The sequence below is a fragment of the Impatiens glandulifera genome, chromosome 3 (assembly GCF_907164915.1).
Source record: "Impatiens glandulifera chromosome 3, dImpGla2.1, whole genome shotgun sequence".
Lineage (NCBI taxonomy): Eukaryota > Viridiplantae > Streptophyta > Magnoliopsida > Ericales > Balsaminaceae > Impatiens > Impatiens glandulifera.
Genome location: NC_061864.1, coordinates 14,266,088 through 14,290,802, shown reverse-complemented (window position 1 = coordinate 14,290,802; position 24,715 = coordinate 14,266,088). Strand labels below are relative to the sequence as shown.

The 24,715-nt window shown below is 28.0% G+C and overlaps 3 protein-coding genes and 1 non-coding gene across 4 annotated transcripts; all 4 read left to right on the top strand.

Moving 5' to 3' along the window:
* The first annotated feature begins 930 nt into the window (after positions 1 to 930).
* LOC124931210 (general transcription factor IIF subunit 2-like) lies at positions 931 to 4,239 on the top strand. The gene is made up of 6 exons (XM_047471633.1): positions 931 to 1,257; positions 2,780 to 2,888; positions 3,302 to 3,435; positions 3,519 to 3,596; positions 3,670 to 3,816; positions 3,890 to 4,239. The coding sequence occupies exons 1-6, from the start codon at positions 982 to 984 to the stop codon at positions 3,992 to 3,994; spliced, it is 849 nt and encodes a 282-aa protein (XP_047327589.1). The 5' UTR covers positions 931 to 981; the 3' UTR covers positions 3,995 to 4,239.
* A 2,714-nt stretch (positions 4,240 to 6,953) lies between these two features.
* LOC124929223 lies at positions 6,954 to 8,421 on the top strand. The gene is made up of 3 exons (XM_047469524.1): positions 6,954 to 7,181; positions 7,299 to 7,384; positions 7,487 to 8,421. The coding sequence occupies exons 2-3, from the start codon at positions 7,313 to 7,315 to the stop codon at positions 8,255 to 8,257; spliced, it is 843 nt and encodes a 280-aa protein (XP_047325480.1). The 5' UTR covers positions 6,954 to 7,181; positions 7,299 to 7,312; the 3' UTR covers positions 8,258 to 8,421.
* A 448-nt stretch (positions 8,422 to 8,869) lies between these two features.
* TRNAV-CAC lies at positions 8,870 to 8,943 on the top strand. Its single transcript has one exon. It is a non-coding gene; the product is annotated as a tRNA-Val (tRNA).
* A 2,680-nt stretch (positions 8,944 to 11,623) lies between these two features.
* LOC124929222 (serine carboxypeptidase-like 27) lies at positions 11,624 to 16,030 on the top strand. The gene is made up of 9 exons (XM_047469523.1): positions 11,624 to 12,612; positions 12,770 to 12,865; positions 12,934 to 13,026; positions 13,319 to 13,404; positions 13,493 to 13,753; positions 14,883 to 15,010; positions 15,092 to 15,187; positions 15,473 to 15,578; positions 15,658 to 16,030. Exons 1-9 carry the CDS (start codon positions 12,240 to 12,242, stop codon positions 15,802 to 15,804), a joined length of 1,386 nt encoding a protein of 461 aa, XP_047325479.1. The 5' UTR covers positions 11,624 to 12,239; the 3' UTR covers positions 15,805 to 16,030.
* Positions 16,031 to 24,715: the final 8,685 nt, after the last annotated feature.

Genomic DNA, 24,715 nt, shown 5'->3' with positions numbered 1-24,715 from the left:
TAAATCAACTATTAATATCATTACAAATAAGAATGAAAACTGGTCTGGTCTAGTACATAATATCTCCAGAGTAATACAAACAGTTTTCACTATTCAATATCATTATCAAAATTCTCGTTTTCTTTTTTGGAAAATTATTAATGGATGAGTCTTTCACATTTAACAAATTGAAAAAAAAAAAAATTGATTTTATCACGCTAGAAGATGCAACATATGTTTGAAAGTGCAAAATTCATTAAACATTATTTCTTGGGTCAAATGTCGACTCTTCTGCAGAACTTCTTGGGTCAAATGGATTGAATGTAGTTCTAGCAACAAGATCACGAACTATTGAAAATCAATTCCCCTCATCATGTGGTGGACAATCTATAAGGAAAGAAATGAAAGAATTTTCGAAAGGCAAAATTATGGATTCGAGCGTTTCAAATAATTTATGTTACACGCAATCGCTTCGATTCAAAAAAGAAAGGCTTGTACGGGACGTGAATTTTTCGATATTATTGTCCTCTAAAGTTTTTACGTTATTTTCTTATTTATTTATTTTTATTTTTTTCTTTAATTTGTAAAACGCATCCTATGTTATTTTTAATAAAAGTTAATATTTTTTTTTAAAAAATTAAAAAATCATTATCAGTATTCTATCCTATTTTTCACATCATTTTAACAACTAAACATATATATTAATATTTAATTAACATCATTTTAATACACATGTATCATTCATCATATATATATATATATATATATATATATATATATATATATATATATATATATATATATATATATATATATATATATATATATATATATATATATATATATATATATATATATATATATATTATATTTGATTTGGCCTACTGTTATTATAATATGAGAAATAAACAGTCAGCAGCATTGTGTTAGTTATGAAGAGAATCTGTGCTATAAAACCGTCTGTCTCTCTCTCCTTGACCCTGTTTCATTATTTCTCCTCCAATGGACCAGCAAACTCAATCTTCTTCGACCTCAAACAGCATCAATAACATCGCCTTGGACACGACCAAATCCGAACGAGCAGTCTGGCTCATGAAATGCCCTCCCGTCGTCTCTCGTTCTCTCAAACCTTCTTCCACCGATCTCCCTTTTCCTCCTCCTCCTCCTGACAATAATAATAATAATAATAATAATAATAATAATAATGCTGGCCCTGTCGCTAAGGTTATCGTCTCCATCGACCCTCTCCGTTCTAACGATGACCCTTCCTCTCGTGAGGTCCGTATTATTATTATGCTATGTCTTATTACTTATTAGGGTTTCCAAATTACTAACCTTTTCTTCACTTGCATGTACTGGATTTTCCTTCTAACTGTTGGGTTTTGTGGGATGGGAGTCCTTTCATTCCTTAGACATTCTGTTCTCTTACAGACATGATAAAATCTATGAATTTAATGATGTTTAACTAAAACATTCATGTTTATCAACCCTACACAAATATGTTCTATGTTCAATGGCTGCGCAGGCACAATACATTTTATTATGCATTGAAGAGAACAATGTATACTCTCATGGATTATGATTCAATGGCAACTTAATTACTCATGTTTACTAAAGAAACAAAAGTTTCTTCTTCTTATTATTATGAAATGTAGGGTTTATGGCCTTCATTGTTTTAAACAATCCTCGTTTTCTTCCTCCTCTTTGAAGTTAAGGATCAATTCCTTATTGATTTTGAACATCATTTGCTTATTGTTCATGCTACTGAAGATTATTCATTGAAAAAAAGGCAATAGAATGCTCCTAATTATGCTCAATTAGATAAACACCTTACACTTGCAAGAAAGGTTTAAAAAAATAAAAATAAAAGCATTGTGAGCAGATACAAGTTAAATTGGTTATTGATCAGAGGTTCCAAATGAAAAGGAAATGTTAGTTAAAACTGCAATAAAAGATCCTTATCCATTTTGTTTCAGTAGGATGAATATATTTGGAAGAAAATTTATAATGTAATATGATACCATGCCTTCTGTTTCAAGAGTTACTATAATTTCCTAAAGGATTTTATCTCAAAAGTTACCATATTTTTCCCACTAGATAACTTAAGTACTATCCCTTTGAGCTTATAAAGAGGTGTTGTGGTTTTGGGTACCACTTTGATATCCTTTGTGGTGGCCTAATTATTATACTTTATCCTTTGTGGTACCATTGATATTTATGTAATGTAAATAATTAGAATCCAATTATTTTAAAATTGAAATGTCAATACAAACTTTAACATTTCAACTTTTTAATACTTATGTATAATGTAAATAATTGGAATCCATTTTATTTTATTTTTCACGAAAAAATTCATTTCTACTTGGGATGTCTTATCAAGGACAACCGGTCAATGTTCTGTTCATAGATGGTATTTTTTTTTAATATTAGAATTGCTCGACCTAACACGGCTCATTGCCCACCTCTAGCCATAGAGGTTGGACATTGCCAGGAGTACTATTGGCTTAATATCATTATTTGGTATTTCACAAAAGAATTTAAGGTTTTAGTTGAGTTAACATAAATTATCATGGGATATTTCTCTTTCTGGGGTAAACTATGTTGGTAAAGTTTTGAACATTACCTGTTCATTATGGTTCATGGAAGACAGAACATATTTATATTCAATCATGTTTATCTTTTGTTTGTTTAAATTTATAAATCGTTTCATATCAAGGGAAATGATGAAGGATCTTTTGTTTTTTGCATACTTGCGATGAATATTTTCTCCAATTTTCATGCATTGTTTACCTGATGTCAGTTCACCATGGAATTGGCTGGCACTGAATCTGGGAATGCCCCTAAGTGTTTCTCTTTGGACATGTCTACAGACTTTATCCCAATGTCAGTGTTTTCTGAGTCTACTCAAGGTGAATTCATATATTGTTTCAGTTGTAGCATGGATAATGTTTTCTAGGTTTAAATTTTTCTTGCTTTCCTCTTTAATTTAAGATGGAAAACTATTTCAAGCCCTTCTCAACTTTTTATATTGTCTCAGATTATTGTCTCAGATTATTTTTATTGGAAATAATCTGGGTATTTGAGTGTTTTAGTTGATGATTTGATTGATTTAATTAATGATTCAAACAACCCTTCATCAAACAAGGCCCCAAATCTTTTCAGCAGGCAGTATTATATATAAACTCTATACTGGATATCTATTTCCCAATTGTTTTTAATGAAGTATTTCTACAATTGTTTGTTTTTAAAGAAGTATTGCCCAAGAAGGTTTAACCTGCAATGCCTTTATAGGAATCTGACATGAAGTATTTTTGTAAATTAGCTGGAAAACTTTCTGTTGAGGGAAAAATACTACACAAATTTGACATGAAGCCTCACAACAAAAGCATTGAGGAATATGGGAAACTCTGTCGAGAAAGGACTAATAAATACATGACAAAAACAAGACAGATCCAGGTTTGTATATGTTGAAAAGAAATTGCTTATTCTACAGCAATTTTATTTATTGATTTCATAACTTATGAGGGATTTCAATCCAGGTGATCGACAATGATAATGGGACTCATATGAGGCCTCTGCCTGGGATGTTTGGTTTAAAGCTTGCTGGACCTACTTCTGTATGTAAACGCATATATTTGATTATGTTGTTCCTAAAAATAAGCAAGGATATGAAGTTTAATTTTGCAATAGGAAAAGAAGAAAGTGGCTGCAAAGGGATCAGACATGAAAAGAACCAGAAGAGACCGTGGAGAGATGGAAGAGATAATGTTCAAGCTGTTTGAAAGGCAATCGAATTGGACATTGAAGCAACTACTCCATGAAACTGTCCAACCTGAAGTATGTCTTCTTCTTTATTTATCTATCTGACTGCGATAGCAATATTATTGTTTCTGATAATGATAAATTTCAGCAATTTCTGAAAGATTTGCTTAAAGACTTGTGCGTGTATAACAACAAAGGGACTAATCAAGGGACTTATGAGCTGAAACCCGAGTACAAGAATTCAATTATCTAACTAACTAACTCTCCTTAGCTTCAAGAAACAATCGGGATCGTCTTCTTTAGTGCAGACGCATTTCTAATGTCGATATTTTAGTTTTAAGGCATGTAGAGTGTAGAGTGGAAGAGATTCCAAGATAAGGAAATAGTTTTCCTTGACAATTTATGTAATGGAATTATTAAGATTTACCATCTATCTTGATAAGCCAATGGATTGGAAATAATTCATGTGATCTGTTTTGTTTGCCTAATAATAACTATAAAGATAGATCACCCTTTTGTTTGCTAAACTTGTACAAAAACTTCTGTTTTACTTTTCTTTAGTTTGTGACATGTTCAATTTACTTGTTAAATATTAAAAAAATAAAAAAAAGTTCAAAACTATTCTTCCCCTTTGAATGTTCAACTGTACCAAAAATATTTATGTTTAAAATAATATAATGCGGGAAATTTGAGCAAATGACCCTAAAAATAGGGTGAATTGCTTTTGGTGAGGGGAGTAAATTAAATAGCGCTGGTGACCCTTTTTTTTTCTGACGAAAATGTCTTATTGCGTCACGCATCCTCAGGTTGCGTGACGCAATTTTTTATTTTTTTATTTTTCAAAAAATTTTAATTATGAAATTTTTTGGACGAAAATGATCTAGTTGCGTTACGGAATCGCGTCACGCAACTCTAGTTGCGTCACGCAACTCCAGTTGCGTCAAGCAACCGCGAGACAAAAAATAAATTTGAAAAAAAAAAAAAAAAAAATTGGTTGCGTCACGCAACTGGAATTGCGTTACGCAATGGTATAATTGTCATTAAAAAAAAGGTCACCAGCGCTATTTAAATTATTCACTCTCACCTCCCTCAATTCACCCTATTTTTAGGGTCACATGCTCAAATTTCCCTATAATACTAATATAAATTTTGAATAAGAGTTTTTTTCTTTCTAAAATATAATCCTAATAAAAATGAAAAAATGTTCTTAAAAAAAAGGGGACATTTTCTACCAATTTTGAGTTCAACAAAAAGTTAAAATTATAAATTAAACTCTTAAATTGGATTTTTTTATAATGATATTATTATTTCATAATTATTTTATGATTATTAAAAATTTTATGAGGTGGGTTTTTGTGTCCTTTCACCACAAAGTTCTTTGTTTCTTCTCCCTTTTTTATATTTTTGTTCTCTTTTAAATTTTAATTTTTCTTATATTATGTTTAATTTTTTAATCTTTAAAAGAATATTATTATTATTGTTAAATTTTTAGATGAGAGGGACAACGAAAGTTGAGAAAAGACCTGTCACTTGTGCAGTTAAAAAGAAATATAGAAGAAAAACTTTTGAGTCATTCTCTTCTGCACGTATAGGGTTGTAAACGAATCGAAGCGAATATTACTGTATTCGATTCGTATTCGTGAAATTATTCGAATATTCGTATTCGTGAAATTATTCGAATATTCGTATTCGTATTCGAAATTTTTTCGTATAAATGTGATTCGTATTCGATTTGAAATTGATATTCGTATTATTCAATCTAATTCGAGTATTCAATTCGATTTTTTTAACGTGGGTTTCAAGTTTTCAACCGAAGAAATGTATATATGTACTAGGGTTTTAGAAAAAATAATATTTATAAAATTAAAATTAATAAAACGGTATATATATATAATCAAATATTTAATCGAATATTAGAGAATACCGAATCGAATATCTTGATTTTGTATTCGTATTCGTTTATTAGTCGAATCGAATCAAATATTTTTATTCGAATTCGAATCACAAAATTACGAATACGAATATCAAAATTCGAATACGAATACCGAATCGAATCAAAAGTATTTGATTCATTTACAACCCTATGCACATATATTATATCTGTAGATTTTGTACCTGTACAACTGCCTCACTTGTACCACTAGCTCGATCATTCAAACATATATACTATTAAAAATAGACTCATTTAACCTCTTTTAGTAAATAAAAATTAATTTTTAATTTTTAATTTATATATTTATTAATTAAATATTAATATATTTTCTCTCTAATTTCTTTTCATTAATTAAACTATTTAAATTTATCTCATTCTTAAAAATATTATTATTTTTATATTAATTTTTTTTTATTTTTTTTATCAGTTTTTATTTCTCATAATTCTTAAATTCTCATTTTTTAAGAAACTTTAATAACTTATTTATGAAATTTTGTTCTACTAATCTTTTTGTGAAATGTTTTTGTCTAATTTTTTATTATTACTCTTTTATTGATGAATGAATTGTTATTATTATATTCAATTCTTGATTATCAATTGATTTATTTTGTGTGTTGAAGGATTTTTGTTGGTGAAACAATAAATCATTGTTATATCTAATCATTGAGATCAAACAATTAATAATCAATGTTAATATATGAAAAAAATATATAATAAAGAAATATAAATATAAAGTTAAAATAATTAATGATAAATACTTAATTAATGAAGAAGTAAGAGCGAGAAAATATATTAATATTTAATTAATAAATATATAATTAAAAAATAAAAAATTATCTAAATGACCTTAAAAAGTCTCGTCGCGTGTTGAGTAATTTCATCTGAATATTGTTGAAGTGATCATTTGCGCAATTAAATTTATGCGCGTTGGTCATCGGCGCATTTAAGACCTTTTTTTGGATCATTTCGTCAAATTTCTCGTGTTTTATTACGTCTGAGTGAGTTAGCTAATTTTACTTTTTTTTATTTTTTTTTATTTTTTTTTATATATAAAGTTTTTCTTTTTTAGATAGACATTAATCTATCTTTTTAGATATACTTTAAATTTGATATGGATTGATTAATGTTTATGATTTTATCTTCATAAATTCAAATTATTATTTTAAATAAAATGGTCTATTGTGTTTGAATTCATCTTTAAAATGTATATTTAACAGTGGTCGGCTCTGGTAGCAGTCAATAAAGAAACGCAACGAAACTAAGAATTTTCAACAAAATACAAACGAGACTCATTCTTCTTCTTCCTTCCACCCGTATATAGAGAAAACCCATCCCTTGTCTGGTCAAAAGATGCTTGTGGTAAGCACATCACAGCTTCCTTCTCCCCTTTAAAGCACTATTTCTTCTTCTTCTTCTTCAAAATCATTCATTTCCTCTTTCCGATCTCCCCTAGACTCCTGTTATCTGCCCTTCCTCTGTATATCACGCTTTCACCCAATCCTTTAAGGTATGTATTTTGATTGATCTGTCTGATATATGATATTATGATCTATCTGGGTTACAAAAGAACCTACAGTATAGGGTTATAAACATTTACATTATTTTTTGGTTCAAATTGATGCAGGTTACATTACTTTAATGGAAAATTCCTTGAGAAATACAACCAAATATTCTCTGCAGTGTCCCTTTTTGCAGAATATCAATGAGCCCGTAAGTTTACCATCTTTTTTCATGAAATCTTTTTAACTATCATGAACTGGGTTTGAATTTTGAAGTTTTAACCAGATTGTGTTCTCAAATTTGAATTCATAGGTGTCAAAAGTTACCACCAAAGGTCCCATTTTTGAAGATGGCCCAGATTTTCAATTGGCGTTCAGACTATTCCACGGCCAAAACGGGGTCGTCCAATTGACAGAAAAAGTAGAACCCAAGTTTAATCCTTTGGCAGCAAAAGCAGCCACCATAAGTCTATCAGGATTCGGCCCATTTGGATTTGACGCATTCTTTAAGAAATTGAATAACCAGAATCATGAATCAACAAGTAATGAATGGCTCAACAGTGGAAATTGTCCAATGGCGAAATCATACAGAGCAATAAGTAATGTCCTTCCAATGGTGGCAAAAGCTCTGCAACCACCTTCTGGAATGAAACTGAAGTGCCCATCTGCTATTATAGCAGCTAGGGCTTTCCTATCACGTACAGCCTTTGCTAAGAAACTCCGACCACAACCGCTGTCGGAAAAGGTCATTGTGATAGGGATGATGGGTATGGCTGCTAATGTTCCTTTAGGAATATGGAGAGAACATACTAAGAAATTCTCACCTTCATGGTTTGCAGCTGTTCATGCTGCTGTTCCTTTTATTGCTATGCTTCGAAAATCTGTATTGATGCCTAAATCTGCTATGGCATTTACGATTGCTGCTTCTATATTGGGACAGGTTATAGGATCTAGAGCTGAGCGTTATCGATTGCAGGCGAAATTAGACTCAAAAGAACTATCTAAATTGAAAGGTCTATTTCCTCTTCATCCTCTTAGGGGTTCAGATTCTTCATCTTCATCAGCTGCTGATGTGTTATGCTGATTGATTGATTGTTTATTGTTTAATTCATCATCCCCATTCAATTCATACATGAGAATTAGGGAAAATTGAAAGAAGAAGATACCATTTTGTTTATTTTACTGTAATAATAAGTTTGCAAGGCATAGATTGTTATCCTTCAATAAAATCTCATTGGACTCCCAAAAACACAATGCTTTCATTTATACAAGTTCTAGATAGTTACATTTCTTTGATTTGTTTCGACGATGCATTGAAGAAACTAAGATAAGATCGAACACTAAAGATATCCTTTCGGGTTTTAATTATTTTATTGAATTAATTTTTGTATTGTGATGTTAAAGAGGAAAACATTTTAATGAGTTTTAAAAGGCAAAAAAATTAATGTGATTTGGGTAATAATGATAATGTGAAATGGTGGAAGATGTAGAAATTTTAGAAAAGATAATGATTTATATATAATTCTTTTCAAATATTGAACTTCAAAAATAAATAAATAAAATAATTAAATATGTTCAATTTTCTAACCTTATCATTATTGATTTTATTTCTATTCTTTTAAATAGATAGAAAAGAGATGAAATTTAAATGGATTTACTAATCAAATATTTGACGAAAGTTAAATTTGACACATTAGTCTGGGTGGTGTAGTTGGTTATCACGTTAGTCTCACACACTAAAGGTCCCCGGTTCGAACCCGGGCTCAGACAATAATTTTTTTAATGTTTTTTTGTGGTGGATCTAGAAAATGGTCGCAATGTTTACCTACCAATGAACGACACCGCTTGATTGGATTATTTGTTGTCCGCACCTAGGGTTTTCAACCGGCCGATTAAACGGTTTTGGTTAGGACCGGTTTTGCCTTTTATTTTACAAACCGGTTAACCGACCGTTAATGTTATCGGTTTTACTGGTTCTACCGGTTTTGGTTAAGACCGGTTTTGCCTTTTATTTTACAAACCGGTTAACCGACCGTTAATGTTATCGGTTTTACTGGTTCTACCGGTTTTGGTCGGTTCCGGTCGGTTAACTGAGTTTAACCAGAAATCGATAATTTAATTTTTTAGATTAAATAATAAATTTATGAAATAATTTTATTTTCCAAATTATTATTTGCAGATTTTTCTTTTATACTATTCTCTATCCTTTCTTGTCTCTATTAATATAATATAATATTATTATAATATAATATAATATAATATATTATATTTTATTGATATATTTAGAATATGTTATAATATATTTTATACCTATTTTTGTTAGCTTTTTATATATTTCTTGAAAAAATTTAAATTAATTATGTCAATTAGTTTTTGAACAACCAAGTATAGGCGAATATGATTGAATCTCCTTCTGAGCCGATAAAACGGGTAGTTGAATCGATAAGTTATAATAAAATAATGGTTATCTGGAATTATTTCAGTTTGTTTATAATTTATTTTTGTAAAATTTTATATAAATTATAATGTTTTTTTAAATAATTCTATAAAATTATAATTTAAAATTTAAAAATATTTTTTTTTATAAATTATTAAATATTATTTATAAAATAACTAATACAAATTATAAAATATAAAATATATAATTAAATTATTACCGGTTTACCGGTTAAATCGTTAGAAAAATAGGTAAATCGAAAACCGAGCTGTTTAACCGGTAAAAAACAGGTTGACCGGAACCGCTAGAACTGGTTAACCAATAAACCGTTAAAATGGAACCGGTTAAATATCGGTTCGATTGGGTTACCGGTTTTTCGGTTTTTTTGCATAGCCCTACCCGCACCCTCATATGTTTTATCGAAAGACAATAATTTTTTTAATGTTTTGTTGGGGTGGATATCCTCGAGGTTTTCATCATTTTCTCTCTCGACGTTTGAATTTATTCCACGTCCTTGACCGCCACCACGAGAATAACCTCCACCACGACCTCGATGAACTACACTCTTTTTTTCGCCAAACGAATACTTGACTAGAAGAGTTTGCTCCAAAGGTTCAATCTTGTGTTTGTTCATTCGTCCTCGTGCACTCGTAACGATCCATTTAATTCGTTGAATGGGAGTTTCTCCAAATCTATGTTCTCTTCGATTGCAACCACTACATGGTTCAATCTTCTATGTAAATTTTTCTCGATTACTCGAATATTTTCTATGCTTTCGTCATTTCGCTTCATCTAGTTGACGATAGATAAGATCCGCGTGAAATAGTCTAAAATAGACTCTAACGGTTCATGATGAAGAGCTTCAAATTATTCCCGTAAAATCTGAAACCACACATTTTTTAACCTTAACAACTCTTTTCTGAGAATTTTCTAGAATTTCTCATGGCTCCTTCAGCGTTGAGGCATTTATTACTTTCTCAAAAGCAAAGAGCATGCTGATCCTTCTTTGTGTTCTTCTCGAACGCTTGAATCAGGGTCAACGTCGCATCCTCATTGAGTTCGACATTAATCCAATTGCTGACGATTTCTCATACACTTGGGGAACCGAGTAACGTGTTTACTCGGACAAACCAACTATCATAGTTGTCTTTCGTAAGACGCGGATATTGGAACATCAAAGAGATCTTTACTCTGATACCATTTTGTTGGAAACGTTAGTGGACAATCGACGTATTCTCTCACAAAATCAAAATAATAAGATTAAAAAAGAGTAAAGATTTTTATTTCATAAGATTAAAAAAAGGGAAAGATTTTTATTTTATTTTATTTCTCTATGTATGTACTATTATATTTATAATTGAATAAAAACTCTTAAAATTTTTGAAAATGTTTAAAAACAAAATATTAACTAGACAAACTGTCAAAATAATAATAAAAAAAATGTTTCTATTTTTGTTGAAAACAAAGACTCTTCAATTTTTTTATTAATTTGTTTTCACCAACTAAGGATTGAAACTGTTGTGATCCTTACGTTAAACCATCAATATAATTGAGAAAAAAACATATAATATGAAACGGATAAGTTTAATGGAGTGATTATCGGAGGTGAATATGGGGGATTAAAAATGATTGCTTTGAAGATGGAAAATGCAAGATGACTGAATGAACTGCAATCTACGATTTAGTCAACAAAGTCTACAAGGTTTGAGTTTTCTTAACCAACCACTTCTGTTTAACAAACACCCTAGTTGCAGAAATTACTGGGAATTCGTCGGTGCTTCATAAATTACTGTTTCTACAGAAACCAACAATTTCATTTTTAATCATCTATAACATTCTCTTATCATTGTTTGTTTCTCATCATCTGGTTTCAGATTCAGTAGAAAAAGTTAATAATATAATCCTTTTTTCTTTTGTTTAATCAATCTCCAGTTTATACTCTTCAATTCAGATTGTTGACAAACAATATTATTAATAGTTGGCTGGCTGGCTGGAAGCAATCAATGGAGTCAAGAAGAGAGAGAGAGAGAAAGAAAGAGAACGAATTGATCCCCATGTGCAGAGCTGGTTGCCCTCAACCTGTTTGGTCAAATGCGTGAACCAAAGCAAGTCCAAGAATGATCCAAATCCAATTATAAATGCTTGAAGCTGTGTGAATACAACTACTAGCCATAAAAGACGTAGAAAAGTATTTGTTTTTACACTCAATCACAACTCATTACAACTAATTGCAATCATTGGTCTTATTTTCTCAACCTTATTTTCTACACATTAGCACCATCTTTCTCTGCCCCACACTCTTTACCCCCTTCCCTCCAAGCTTATTTTGCTGACATGATGTTACAGTCATCATCTATAGACAAATGCATTGATGCTACAAAACCTATTTGTTGGTTGATTTGTGGTCACAGATCATTCTCTCTCTAGAAACCCTAATGTGTTAGTTCACTTGCTATTAATGCAACCCCTTTGCGTGTATAGATAAACTTATCTTGCACCATTGGGATCTGTATTCTTGATTTGATTCTGTGTGGATGAGAATTCAACTCTGCAGGATTATATAAGTAGTACCCTCAATCTCCCAGTTTTTTGGGGGTTGACATTTCTAGATTTTTATCCATTTTAATCCATGGAGAACTTATCTTCTTCTTCTAAGTTCTCCCTTGTTTGTTTGTTGGTTCTTTTTGTGGGTAGTTCTTATTCTTTGAATGCAGAACAAGAGAGTGATAGAATTAAATTATTGCCTGGGCAGCCAACAAATGTTGGATTTGATCAGTATTCAGGTTACATAAAAGTGAATGAGCAATCTGGTAGAGCTTTGTTCTATTGGTTAATTGAGTCTCCAACAGCAAGAGGACCTCAGTCAAAACCTCTGGTTTTATGGCTTAATGGTGGCCCCGGCTGTTCTTCTATAGCTTATGGTGCTGCTGAAGAGATTGGACCTTTTCGCATTCGGTCTGATGGGAAGACTCTTTACTTGAATCCCTATTCTTGGAACAACTGTATGTCAAAAGTGACCCTTTTTCAAATTCTGTTTTTTTAATCTGTTCAATCTTTCTCTTATTAGAAATATTATTACTGTTACTTTTCAGGCTACAAGAACCAATCATACCATTTTTTCCTTTATTAATCTTTGTAGTATGATTTGCTTGGTTGCAGTGGCGAATTTGCTTTTTCTAGAGTCACCGGCTGGAGTTGGTTTTTCTTATTCAAACACTTCGTCTGATTTATACACAGCCGGCGACCAAAGGACAGGTAATATGGTTTAAGTAAGTTGATTTGATAAAATGTGGAACTAATTCATCTGGTTTCTTTGACTTCAGCTGAAGATGCATACGCATTTCTTGTTAATTGGATCGAGAGGTTTCCGCAATACAAGAATCGCGATTTTTACATCGCTGGAGAAAGCTATGCAGGTTCCTAGTTTATTTTTATTTCACTTTTTCTTTTAGTTCTCATGTGCTGTTTGAAGCTCCTGGCTTGACTTAACTTAGTATTTAGTAAAACGGAAACTACTCTAACTGAGAAAATAATCAAATTATGTCATTTTTAAGTGTAAATTAGTCTTAAAAATACTTTCCGAACATTAGTTTCATATTCAACATCTATTTTTGAGAGACTTAACTCACATGTACTTAACTTCCAGTTTTATCAGACGCAATCATAATGTTACAAATCAATTTCATGATTTTTGTTTATTTGTTTCAGGTCATTATGTTCCTCAGTTGTCTCAACTTATTTACGAAAGAAACAAAGGGATTAATAATCCAGTTATCAATTTCAAAGGTTTCTTGGTATGAGTTTTGTGATCATAGTTTGCTCTTAATAACATGATTAACTGAAAAGAAATGCTCTCTAAAATGTGAAAGAAAAAAAATGTAGGTAGGAAATGCGGTTACTGATGATTACAATGATTACGTTGGGACATTTGAGTACTGGTGGACTCATGGTTTGATTTCTGATTCCACGTATAAGTTTCTTCGACAAGCGTGTGAGAAAGTTTCCTCCCAGCATCCATCGATTGACTGCACCAAGGCTCTCACTGTTGCTGAACTGGAGATGGGGAACATAGATCCATATAGCATTTTCACCCCTCCTTGCAATAGTTCTTCGTCTTTAAGGAGTAATCTGAGGGGACACTATGTAAGTATTATGGTTTGAAGATGCTTTCTGTGAAATTTCTTGACATATCTAGAAAACAAATCCTGCCCATTGTCTTGTCCTCTTTTCTCTATGGTTCTGCTAAGTTTCATTAATTCAAGTTTGAGTAAAAGATTTAAGGCTATGTTTGGATGACAGGAATTAGAATTGGAATTAAAATTCTAATTCCAATTCTATAAGAATTGGCATTGAAACAATTTAATTCCCATGTTAGTAAAAATTATAGAATTATTATTCTTAAGAGATTTAGCTGTTGTTCGGAATCTTAAACTTTTTCTTGGAATTTCAGCTACTGTAAGAGGAATTAGAAAAGAAATCCTGCCTATTGTCCAATTTCCTCAATGTTACTGTTAAGTCTCACTAATTCAAGTTTGAGGAAAAGATTTAAGGTTATGTTTGGAACTAGAATTGGAATTAAAATTATTAAAATTTTAATTCTGATTTTATAAGAATGGACATTGAATTACAATCCAAATCTTATGTTTGAAAAAGTTGTAGAATTATATTTCTTAAAAGATTTGTTTGATTTTAGGAGAGTTAGCTGTTGTTTGGAATTTGAAACTTATTATTAAAATTTTAGCGACTGGAAGAGGAATTAGACTGCATGGAACAACGGCGGGAGGGGATGAATGGTTGGAATGAATGAGGAAGAGAGAATGTGAATAAGAATTGAAATTCAGACCTAAGATCTAATTTAAGGGAATTCAAACTAAAACTATATACTTATGTTAATTCCATCCAAATTGAAGTTCTAAACTAAATTCTTCCTTTTTAAAAAAATAGACAGCGGATTAAACACATAACCGTCAAACACACACACTTAACCATTTAACCAGGCGCAGAACTTGCCGCCTGACGGGCTCGAACCCAGGATCTCAGGGAGGTTGAGAATATCCACCTCTTATTGCCGCTAGACTAGAAGAGGGGATAAATTCCTCCTTTTAAATCCTTAAACAAACGTCATAAATGGATTTTCCCCCCTCAATTCTAATGTCAATGCTAATTCATCTCTAACCAAACACACCTGTTAATTGATCTATGTTTCTGTTAAGGTTCTGTATAAACTTAAGTTATTTTTTGTTCATTTTTTTTTCTCATTTTCATGATATAGCCATGGATGTCGAGAGCTTATGACCCATGTACAGAGAGATACTCGCAAGCTTACTTCAATTTGCCTGAAGTTCAGAAGGCGATGCATGCCAACATAACGCGTATAAACTATCCATGGAAGACGTGTAGGTACATGTTTGTTACTTTTTCTTTTTAACACAAGTTTCTTCTTGTCCAAATGGGACATTTCCAATTCTGTTTTATTGGCAGTGATATTGTTGGAAACTACTGGGGTGACTCTCCGCTTTCTATGCTTCCAATTTATCAAGAACTGATAGCTGCCGGTTTGAGAATATGGGTATTTAGGTATAAACTTCTCTTATATTTTTTGCCCATTGACTTGTCTAGTTTAACTGTGTAGATATTTAGTTATCTTTACCAACTTTTCATCGAATAAAATGATAATTTATATGGTTTTAAGCTCAAGTGGTAAGAGTCTTGACTCTTGAACTTAAGATGTTTGAGTTCTCAAGTTCAATTCTCACCAAAAACACCCTCGTGATAACCTCCTCACAATAGTTTAAAAAAAGTTATATGGTTTTGTAGTTCACTTTTTTCCCCTATTTATGAAATATAATTTATGTGGTTCAGTGGAGACACTGATTCAGTGGTTCCGGTGACTGCAACCCGATATTCCATTGATGCTTTGAAGCTCCCAACAGTTACCAACTGGTACCCGTGGTATGACAATGGAAAGGTGAGTTGATGAAAAAAATGCTTGGTTTTTAGAAACTTTCGATAAATATTAGTTTTTATTTTTGTGGGCATGTTATTAGGTTGGTGGGTGGAGCCAAGTCTACAAGGGGCTGACATTTGTAACGATTACTGGAGCAGGACACGAGGTTCCTCTTCATCGCCCTCGGCAAGCCTTCATTCTTTTCAGATCGTTTTTGGAAAACAAAACCATGCCGCCTTCTGCCTGAATTTCTTCAGTTTAGTGGATTCTGCTGCTCATTGCATATGAAATAAATAGGTATTGGAAAATTTGAAGGAAATTTAAAAAAACAGATAAAATGTAGTAACTTGATTTATTTAGGGCTGTCTGAAAAATAAATGGAACAAGAAGTTGTTTCTGGCCCTTATTCTTGTGTAAATCTGTGACTTACATTTTGCATTGAATTCTTAGCATTTTAGATTATACATTGTAAGTTATTCATAATTTTAATCTGATGAGGCTGAAATTTGGAATATTTTTTAGAATGCTCATTCTTATTCTCTCAGTATCACACAAGCTTGATCGGGGATTAAAGCGAGGGTGTCAAGATTCTTGCTTCATTCCGTGATTAGTCGATATGCACAAAAGCTGGATCAGATATCAATTTTTTTTTATTGCAATAGACTTTGGACATTTTAGAGTAGGCCTTGGGCAATCAAAATATAAAAGAACCATATCATTTTAAACTAAAATACTAGGGAATTATTGAACACGCCTAAATTTATAAGAGGTGACCAATACCTACCATGGATCAATCATCTTTTGGTATGCAGAAGAATTGGAAAATGATGATGATTACTACACAACATGCATTCATTGATTGTTTCCAAATTGATAAGATAATAAAAGTAGGTAAAAATCACGTCCACGTCTGATGAGAAGTTTGGATTAAAACGATATGATAGGTCTATATATGTTTTTGATTATCATCCAAAAATTTAGAGAAATTTATTTATAATAAAAAAAATTATAAAATAATATTTAATTATATAAAATTTATAATTAATAAGAATGTATATTATTATATATATATTTTTACTGTAGATTATGAAGACCATTAATAAATCACTACAATTGATTTATTTATATATAAAGTTATTAGTTTATATAATTTACTGAATGACCTGAATATAAATCCACAAATTATTTATATTTATTTATACCACCTTAAAATTGAAATCAATAAAAAAAAGTCACCATAATTAATAATAAAATATTATAATATATTTCATTAATTATGGAAAGATATAAAAAGAATAAAATCCTTTATATATAATGAAAGATAATTATTATATTAACTTTTTTCCATTTATGTAAATCCTTTAAATTATAATAAAATATCAATCACTTTAATTTCATTTTGATTTAAAATCATATTAATATTAATTAAGAAGAATATATTATTGTACATGCGATTTTATATTATATATATATATATATAAATATCTGGACTTTAATATAAATATTAATTTTATCTCTTACTAAAGTGTATAAATACAAATTTTATTTAGTAATGGTTGCATAATACAAAATAACAATTCATTAGTGATTAGTAAAGAAGAGTTGAATATATTATATATATAATAAGATGGGTAAAAGTGATACAGTGTCAAAAATGAGTATGGTGGTAACAATATTATTATTATTTGTTGTTGGATCGTAAAAGATTGAAGGAATTAAAGTAATAATAGAATGCAACCCTAAAGATTGTCAAAAGACATGTGAAAAAGCTTATGCGGAAAACTCACCAAATCTTATTGCAAGTCCACTCTTTCTATGTTTCTCTTTATAAAATTTTATGTTAAATTTTAATTTAAATATTTATTCGAATTTTTGTTTTACAAATTATATACAGATAAAAAAGAAATGATTTCTTGACATTAATATTTTAGATTGAGAATAGTGGAAACGTTGAGTTGAATTAGGATGCCCATAAAATTTTTGAGGCAAATTATGTTTTTTTAAAAACGCTTAGATCTAGAACTGAAATTGTATTTAGGGAAAAAAATAATTTATTTAAAAATAATTTTTTAAATATTTTGTTGAGATATTAATTTAGACAAAATAATAATCTAAAATATTATTTAATTAGGTATATATTATCAAATTTAATATATATATATATATATATATTTTTTTTTTCTTAGTTAAAGCTCAATTTTAGTTTTAGTTTCCAAACAATGTATAAGTATAGGCTTGAGGTTTAGTAAAATCTTACCCTTTTTTTACTTCATAAACAAAAGTTCCTTATATACAATAGTTTCATTTCATTAATTATAGTTATCTTGCACAATGATATATTTTGAAAATATTTTGATGCGAAGAAAAAATATGAATAATAAAATAATATTAAAGTAAAATAAATGATGTATTATTATCGATAATTTAAAAAAAAATTGTAACTTATATTTTTATTTACTGAAAATTTTCAAAAAATAATTTTAAGTATAAATTAATTAAAAGTTAATAATAGTAAATTACACTAAAGAAATTATATTTTAAAAAATAATTAATTTAAATAAATAATAATTTTTTAAAAAATTTTAAATATAATTTTTTTTATAATGTAAAATAGTAAAATCAAAATTATTTATAAACTCATAAAATTGAAAAAAGTATTATAATTTTAAATCGTAACGATTTAACTAGTTTAAAATTACCTAAATTAGACTCATTAACCTCTTTTAAAATTGTAAAATTTTAAGAATTATGTAAACATTAAAATTCTACACACTCAATTTATAAATAATTATTTAGTTATTTTTGAATAAATAAATCAAAATAATTAATTTAAAGGTTAAAACCTAATTAAACAATTAATTGGATTAATTATTGTAATAATTGTATCCATAATTAATTAAGGATAATGATAAAATAAAATAATTTGGGATAAATGTTGTACTCATTTCATCTCAAATTAATCAAAAGGAATAAAATAAATAATTTAGTATAAATGATGTATCAATTTCATCGTAAATGAATTATTTATTTAACCCCGAAAATAAACAAAAATAAAATAAATTGACACAACAAATGTTATATTTATTTTAAATATTTTTGTGTATTTTAAAGATTTAAAAATAAATCCAAAAAGGTGAAAGAAAAATCAATTTCAAATGAACCTTTAAGGTTTTAAGTAAAAAAATTCAAACCCCAATCAAAACTGTAAAATTTGCAATTTTGATGTTCTTGAGGACCGGGAGGTTCGACTAGGATCGAGAGACCCGATCGAGAAATTCCAACCAGGATTGAGGCGTCCGATTGAGGAATTTTATCTAGGACTGAGAGGTTCGACCGAGAATTCCAGCCAAGGACCGAGATGCCTCAACACCCCGACCGATAATTCTAAGTCAAGACCGATGAAGTTCCGACATAGGACCAAAGACTTTTTTTCCCTGACCGATAAAAACGCACCTAGGACCGAGGACACCGGTCCTATGGCCAGTTTGATTGCATTTTCAATTTTCAAAATTATTTTTAAAATTTTGAGATTTCAAACCATTTTTTAAAAACCCAAAAAATAGAAAATGATTTCAAAATATTTTTAGAATATTTTCCATAAAAAAATATTTTGATAAAGGTTGGTTTGAAAATTATTTTTAAACCTTAATGCATTTTAAACTAATGTTCTTTAAGTATATTCCTCCATAGTTTTCATCATTAGTAACATGTACCAACAATTAAACATTATTATTACAATTTTAAATACAGAAAAACCCTTGCATCTCTAGAACTGGAATAATAATTAGTTAAAATAAAACGTTATATACAACCAATTTTCAAAAGCCTATACTTTATAAAGTAGAGACCGTTTTAAACAGATATGGATGATGAAACGCGAAAGCCTTCGAGTATCACGAAACTTTAAACTAAACAAAACTCTGATGAAAAACACGTTTGTTTAAATAAATAATCTCTTAAATTGACTATTTTTAATTAATTTAAAAACAAATTTTAATTTTATTATTGCAAATCTAAATTTTTTATTTAAACTTGAACTCAATTAATTAATTTTATAATTAATGTCAAATTGTCAGGATTTATTTAAAATTTTTAAAATAATGTTTTATTTTAAAATGATTACTGACATGAAAATCGATGTTAAAATTTTTCGAACCACGAGCTTTTCCGTGACATGAGTTTTCTGGGGTTACAAGTAAACTCAAAATTTTAAAAATATTATCCTAAACAACTCCCTTTAAACCTGCATACATATTCTTGACAGACTCAGGGTCACAAGTTCAATTCTCACTTAAAACTCCTTAGGTTAAAAGGGATGTCATGACATGTCATGTAGAATACTTTTCAAAAAAAAAAAATCGCAATGCATATTAACATGCAACTAATATAAACATAAGTGTTGTAATTAGTACAATTAAGTTAAATCTAAAATTTTGGAGTATAAATGTGTTTAATAATATAACATTATCCCCATTTAAATAATTAAGTGATTATTTAAATTAAATTTATTTGATAACTCTTATTTAATTAAAGTCGTATTTAATTATTTATATTAGCTTATATTAAATTAAAAATCTAATTTAATTGATAAACTATAAAATATGAATGAATTAACTCCCTAATCTAATAAAACTTATAAAAGTAAGAATTGCAATACTTAAGGTTAAATCTAATTTTGGATTAAACTGTATATGATATACAAATTATCAAACATAATTTATCATTCAATTTAAATGATTAACTAGTTATTTAAATTAAATATTTATTAGATAAATACTTTTTAAAATTATTTATTTATATTTAATTTAAATTAAATAAAAAAAACTTACTTAATCTACAAATATATATATATATATATATATATATATATATATATATATATATATTATAAATGATTTAACTTGGTAATCTAATAAAATAAATTACCAAATATAACTTTACTCCTTAAAAATCAATCAATAACAAAGTCTTTAAAATACATGAGTACAATTTGTCAAAATAACTTAGTACCAATTATTAAAATTTAGATATATTTATTCTTTTAGAAATTTAATTCATTTTATAATCAGTATTAAACATTTATCATTTAATTTTTAACTTTATAAAAAGATATATCCTAAATCTAATTGAAATCTACAAAATATCATAAAGTCTTAGATTACATAATATTCACAAAATCTGTTATTAATTAATATTTTATTATTATTATATTGTTGTATATATATTTTAAATGAGAGATTGGTGATTAATTTATTAATCCAATATTACATTTACTATTAATTTTATGTTTCACACATTGGTCCATTTAAAAGTGAAATTCAATTTAATATAAAATTTAAATTGTAAAAGAGTTAAGAAAAGAAAAAAAAAGCAAATAATTGGTATGAATTTAATTTAAACCAAAAACATAATAATATTTTTTTAATATTATATATATATATATATATATATATATATATATATATAAAATGAATCGAGAAAAACTTTATTAAAGTATTTAAAAATATGTAAATTAATGAAAAAATTATATAAATAATATTTAGAAAAACTTGATTTATATAGTAAATATTTAAAAATATTAATATTATATATTTTTAAAATAAATAATATTTTAATTATTAAACTAAGTGTGATTGATTCATAACAAAAACTATAAAATAATATTTGATTATATAAAATTTATAATTCATAAGTTTAAATATTATTATATTTTTTTTTACCGTAGATTATTAAGACCATTAAATCACTACATATGATTTATTTATATATTTATTAGTTTATATAATTTATGGATTGACCTGAATATTGATGAACAAATTATTTATATTTATTTATACCAGCTTAAAATTGAATTCAATAAAAAAACCACAATAATTAATAATGAAATATTATAATATATTTCATTCAATTTTTATGGAAAGATATAAAAGGAATAAAATTATTTATAAATAAATGTAAAACAATACTAATTTATTTGATTTTAAAGATAATTATTATATTACCTTTTTTTTTTCTTTACTTTTCCTTTATGCAAATCCATTCAATTATAATAAAATATCAATCACTTTAATTTTATTTTGATTTAAAATCATATTAATATTAATTAAGAAGAATATATTATCTTACATATGATTTTCTATATATATAAATATATAAATATTTAAACTTTAATATAAATACTAATTTTATCTCTTACTAAAGTGTATAAATACAAATTTTATTTAGCAATAGCTGCATAATACAAATTAACAATTCATTAGTGATTAGTAAAGAAGAGTTGAATCTATTATATATATAATAAGATGGGTAAAAGCGATACAGTGTCAAGAATGAGTATGGTGGTAACAATAATATTATTATTATTTGTTGTTGGATCGAAAAAGATTGAAGGTATTAAAGTAATAATAGAATGCAACCCTAAAGATTGTCAAAAGACATGTGAAAAGGCTTACGCGGGAAAACTCACCAAATCTTATTGCAAGTCCACTCTTTTTGGTAATATTTGTATTTGTGAGCATACATTTGCAACAATTGTAACCTACCATTAATTTGTGTAACATTTCTCTCTTTTCTTTATTATGTAATAAAAATATCTTTAAGTTTCTCTTTATAGAATTTTATCTTAAATTTTATTTTAATTTTTTATTCGAATTTTTGTTTTTACAAATTATATGCAGATAAAAGAAATGATTTCTTAACATTAATATTTTAGATTGAGAATAGTGGAAACCTTAAGTTGAATTAGTATGCCCATAAAATTTTTATGAAGAATTATGTTCTTTTTTAAAACGCTTAGATCCGAAATGAAAATGTATTTAGTGAAAAAAAATAATTTATTTAAAAATAATCTTTTAAATATTTTGTTGGGATATTAATTTAGATAAAATAATAATATGAAATATTATTTAATTATGTATATATTAAGAAATTTAATATATATATATATATATATATATATTTATTCTAGTTCAAACTCAGTTTTAGTTTTAGTTTTAGTTTTAGTTTCTAAATAATGTAAAAGTATAGGCTTGAGTTTTAGTAAAATCCTCTTTTTTTTTTTTACTTCATAAAACGAAAGTTCCTAATATACAATAGTTTCATTTTGTTAATTATAGTTGTCTTGCACAATGATATATTCTGAAAATATTTTGATGCGAAGAAAAATGTAAATAATAAAATAATATTAAAACAAAATAAATGAGGGAAGAGAAGAATGTATTATTATCGACAATTTATAAAAAGTTGTAACTCGTAAAATTAAGAGTTACTTGAAATCGTACAAATTTAATTTAAAGAAATATTAGTTATATATTAATATTATTTATATATATAATTATATTTTTATTTATCGATAATTTTCAAAAAAATATTTTTAAGTATAAATTAATTAAAAGTTAATAATAGTAAATTACACTAAAGAAATTATATTTTAAAAAATAATTAATTTAAATAAATAATAATTTTTTTAAAATTTTAAATATAATTTTTTTTATAATGTAAAATAGTAAAATCAAAATTATTTATAAACTCGTAAAATTGAAAAAAAGTATCGTAAATTTAAAATCATAACGATTTAATTAGTTTAAAATTACCTAAATCAGACTCGTTAACCTCTTTTAAAATCTTAAAATTTTAAGAGTTATGTAAACATTAAAATTCTACACACTCAATTTATAAATTTATAAATAATTATTTAGATTATTTTCGAATAAATAAATCAAAATAATTAATTCAAAGGTTAAAACCTAATTAAACAATTAATTAGATTAATTATTGTAATAATTGTATACATAATTACTTAAGGATAATGACCAAATAAAATAATTTTGGATAAATGTTGTACTCATTTTATCTCAAATTAATCAAATGGATTAAAATAAATAATTTTGGATAAATGTTGTATCCATTTCTTCATAAATGAATTATTTATTTAACCCCGAAAATATACAAAAATAAAATAAATTGAAAAAATAAATGTTATATTTATTTTAAATATTTTGTGTATTTTAAAAATTAAAAAATAAATCTAAAAGGGTGAAAGAAAAATCAATTTCAAATAAACCTTTAAGGTTTTAAGTAAAAATAATAATAATTTGTAATTGAGTGTAGCCGAAATCCAGAAAGATTGCTACAGCCGAAACCGCGGCCTTCAGATAGGCACTGAATTTTTAGTAAACCCTCGAGAGTTGTCTGTGTCGCCCGCTGCAGCGGAAGGAACGCGCATCCACAAAGTAGGGAATCAGCTAACGCGCGCCCAACACTGTTAGCTGAAACGCAACGGATCGAACTATCGCGGAGGAACCTAGACGGAACGCTCCACGTCCTCTTTTACACACAAAACTGAGTCGTTTTACGTCCGGTTTATCTTCTTCCTCGTGATGAAGAACAGATAAGGATGAATCTCATCTTTGATTTGTCAAATATGGAACTCCGTCGATAGTCCACCATTTCGGCTAATTAGAAAGTTGAAATTATCACCCTACCACGTTAATCATTTCGCATACGATCACAGACTTCATTATGGCCTAATCGGGCAAGTTGAATCAAGAACAGATAAAACACTATTGATGGTTTTGACTAAATCCGATCAACTTGCTTTCTGAACCGATTTTGGAGGGCTATAAATAGTCTCCCATGATGAATCTGAAGGCAAGAGATCACATCTCAAGCCCTCAATCCGAATTTTCATAAAATTCATCATTGAAGCTTCAAGCATCTGGATTTTTCAAAATTATGTACCAGACCTTAAAAGCTCAGATCCAGGCATCTCAAAAGCTTTCTTAAGGTCTAAGGAGTGTTCTCCAATCGTTGGTAAACTTTCAATCACCCTTTAAATCAACCTTCTAATTTGAGTTGAATCTATTATATATATAATAAGATGGGTAAAAGTGATACAATGTCAAGAATGGGTGTGGTGGTAACAATGATATTATTATTATTTGTTGTTGGGTCGAAAAAGATTGAAGGTATTAAAGTAATAATAGAATGCAACCCTAAAGATTGTCAAAAGACATGTGAAAAGGCTTATGCGGGAAAACTCACCAAATCCTATTGCAAGTCCACTCTTTTTGGTAATATTTGTATTTGTGAGCATACACTTGCAACAATTGTAACCTACCATTAATTTGTGTAACATTTCTCTCTTTTCTTTATTATGT

Bases quoted from the DNA above. Each gene is read 5' to 3' on its own strand.
- LOC124931210 (XM_047471633.1), top strand. From the start codon at position 982: ATGGACCAGCAAACTCAATCTTCTTCGACCTCAAACAGCATCAATAAC. The intron at 1,258-2,779 runs GTCCGTATTATT...ACCTGATGTCAG, and splicing joins ATGACCCTTCCTCTCGTGAG to TTCACCATGGAATTGGCTGG. The intron at 3,436-3,518 runs GTTTGTATATGT...ATTTCAATCCAG, and splicing joins CAAAAACAAGACAGATCCAG to GTGATCGACAATGATAATGG.
- LOC124929223 (XM_047469524.1), top strand. From the start codon at position 7,313: ATGGAAAATTCCTTGAGAAATACAACCAAATATTCTCTGCAGTGTCCC. The intron at 7,385-7,486 runs GTAAGTTTACCA...TTGAATTCATAG, and splicing joins TGCAGAATATCAATGAGCCC to GTGTCAAAAGTTACCACCAA.
- LOC124929222 (XM_047469523.1), top strand. From the start codon at position 12,240: ATGGAGAACTTATCTTCTTCTTCTAAGTTCTCCCTTGTTTGTTTGTTG. The intron at 13,754-14,882 runs GTAAGTATTATG...TTCATGATATAG, and splicing joins GTAATCTGAGGGGACACTAT to CCATGGATGTCGAGAGCTTA. The intron at 15,011-15,091 runs GTACATGTTTGT...TTTTATTGGCAG, and splicing joins TATCCATGGAAGACGTGTAG to TGATATTGTTGGAAACTACT.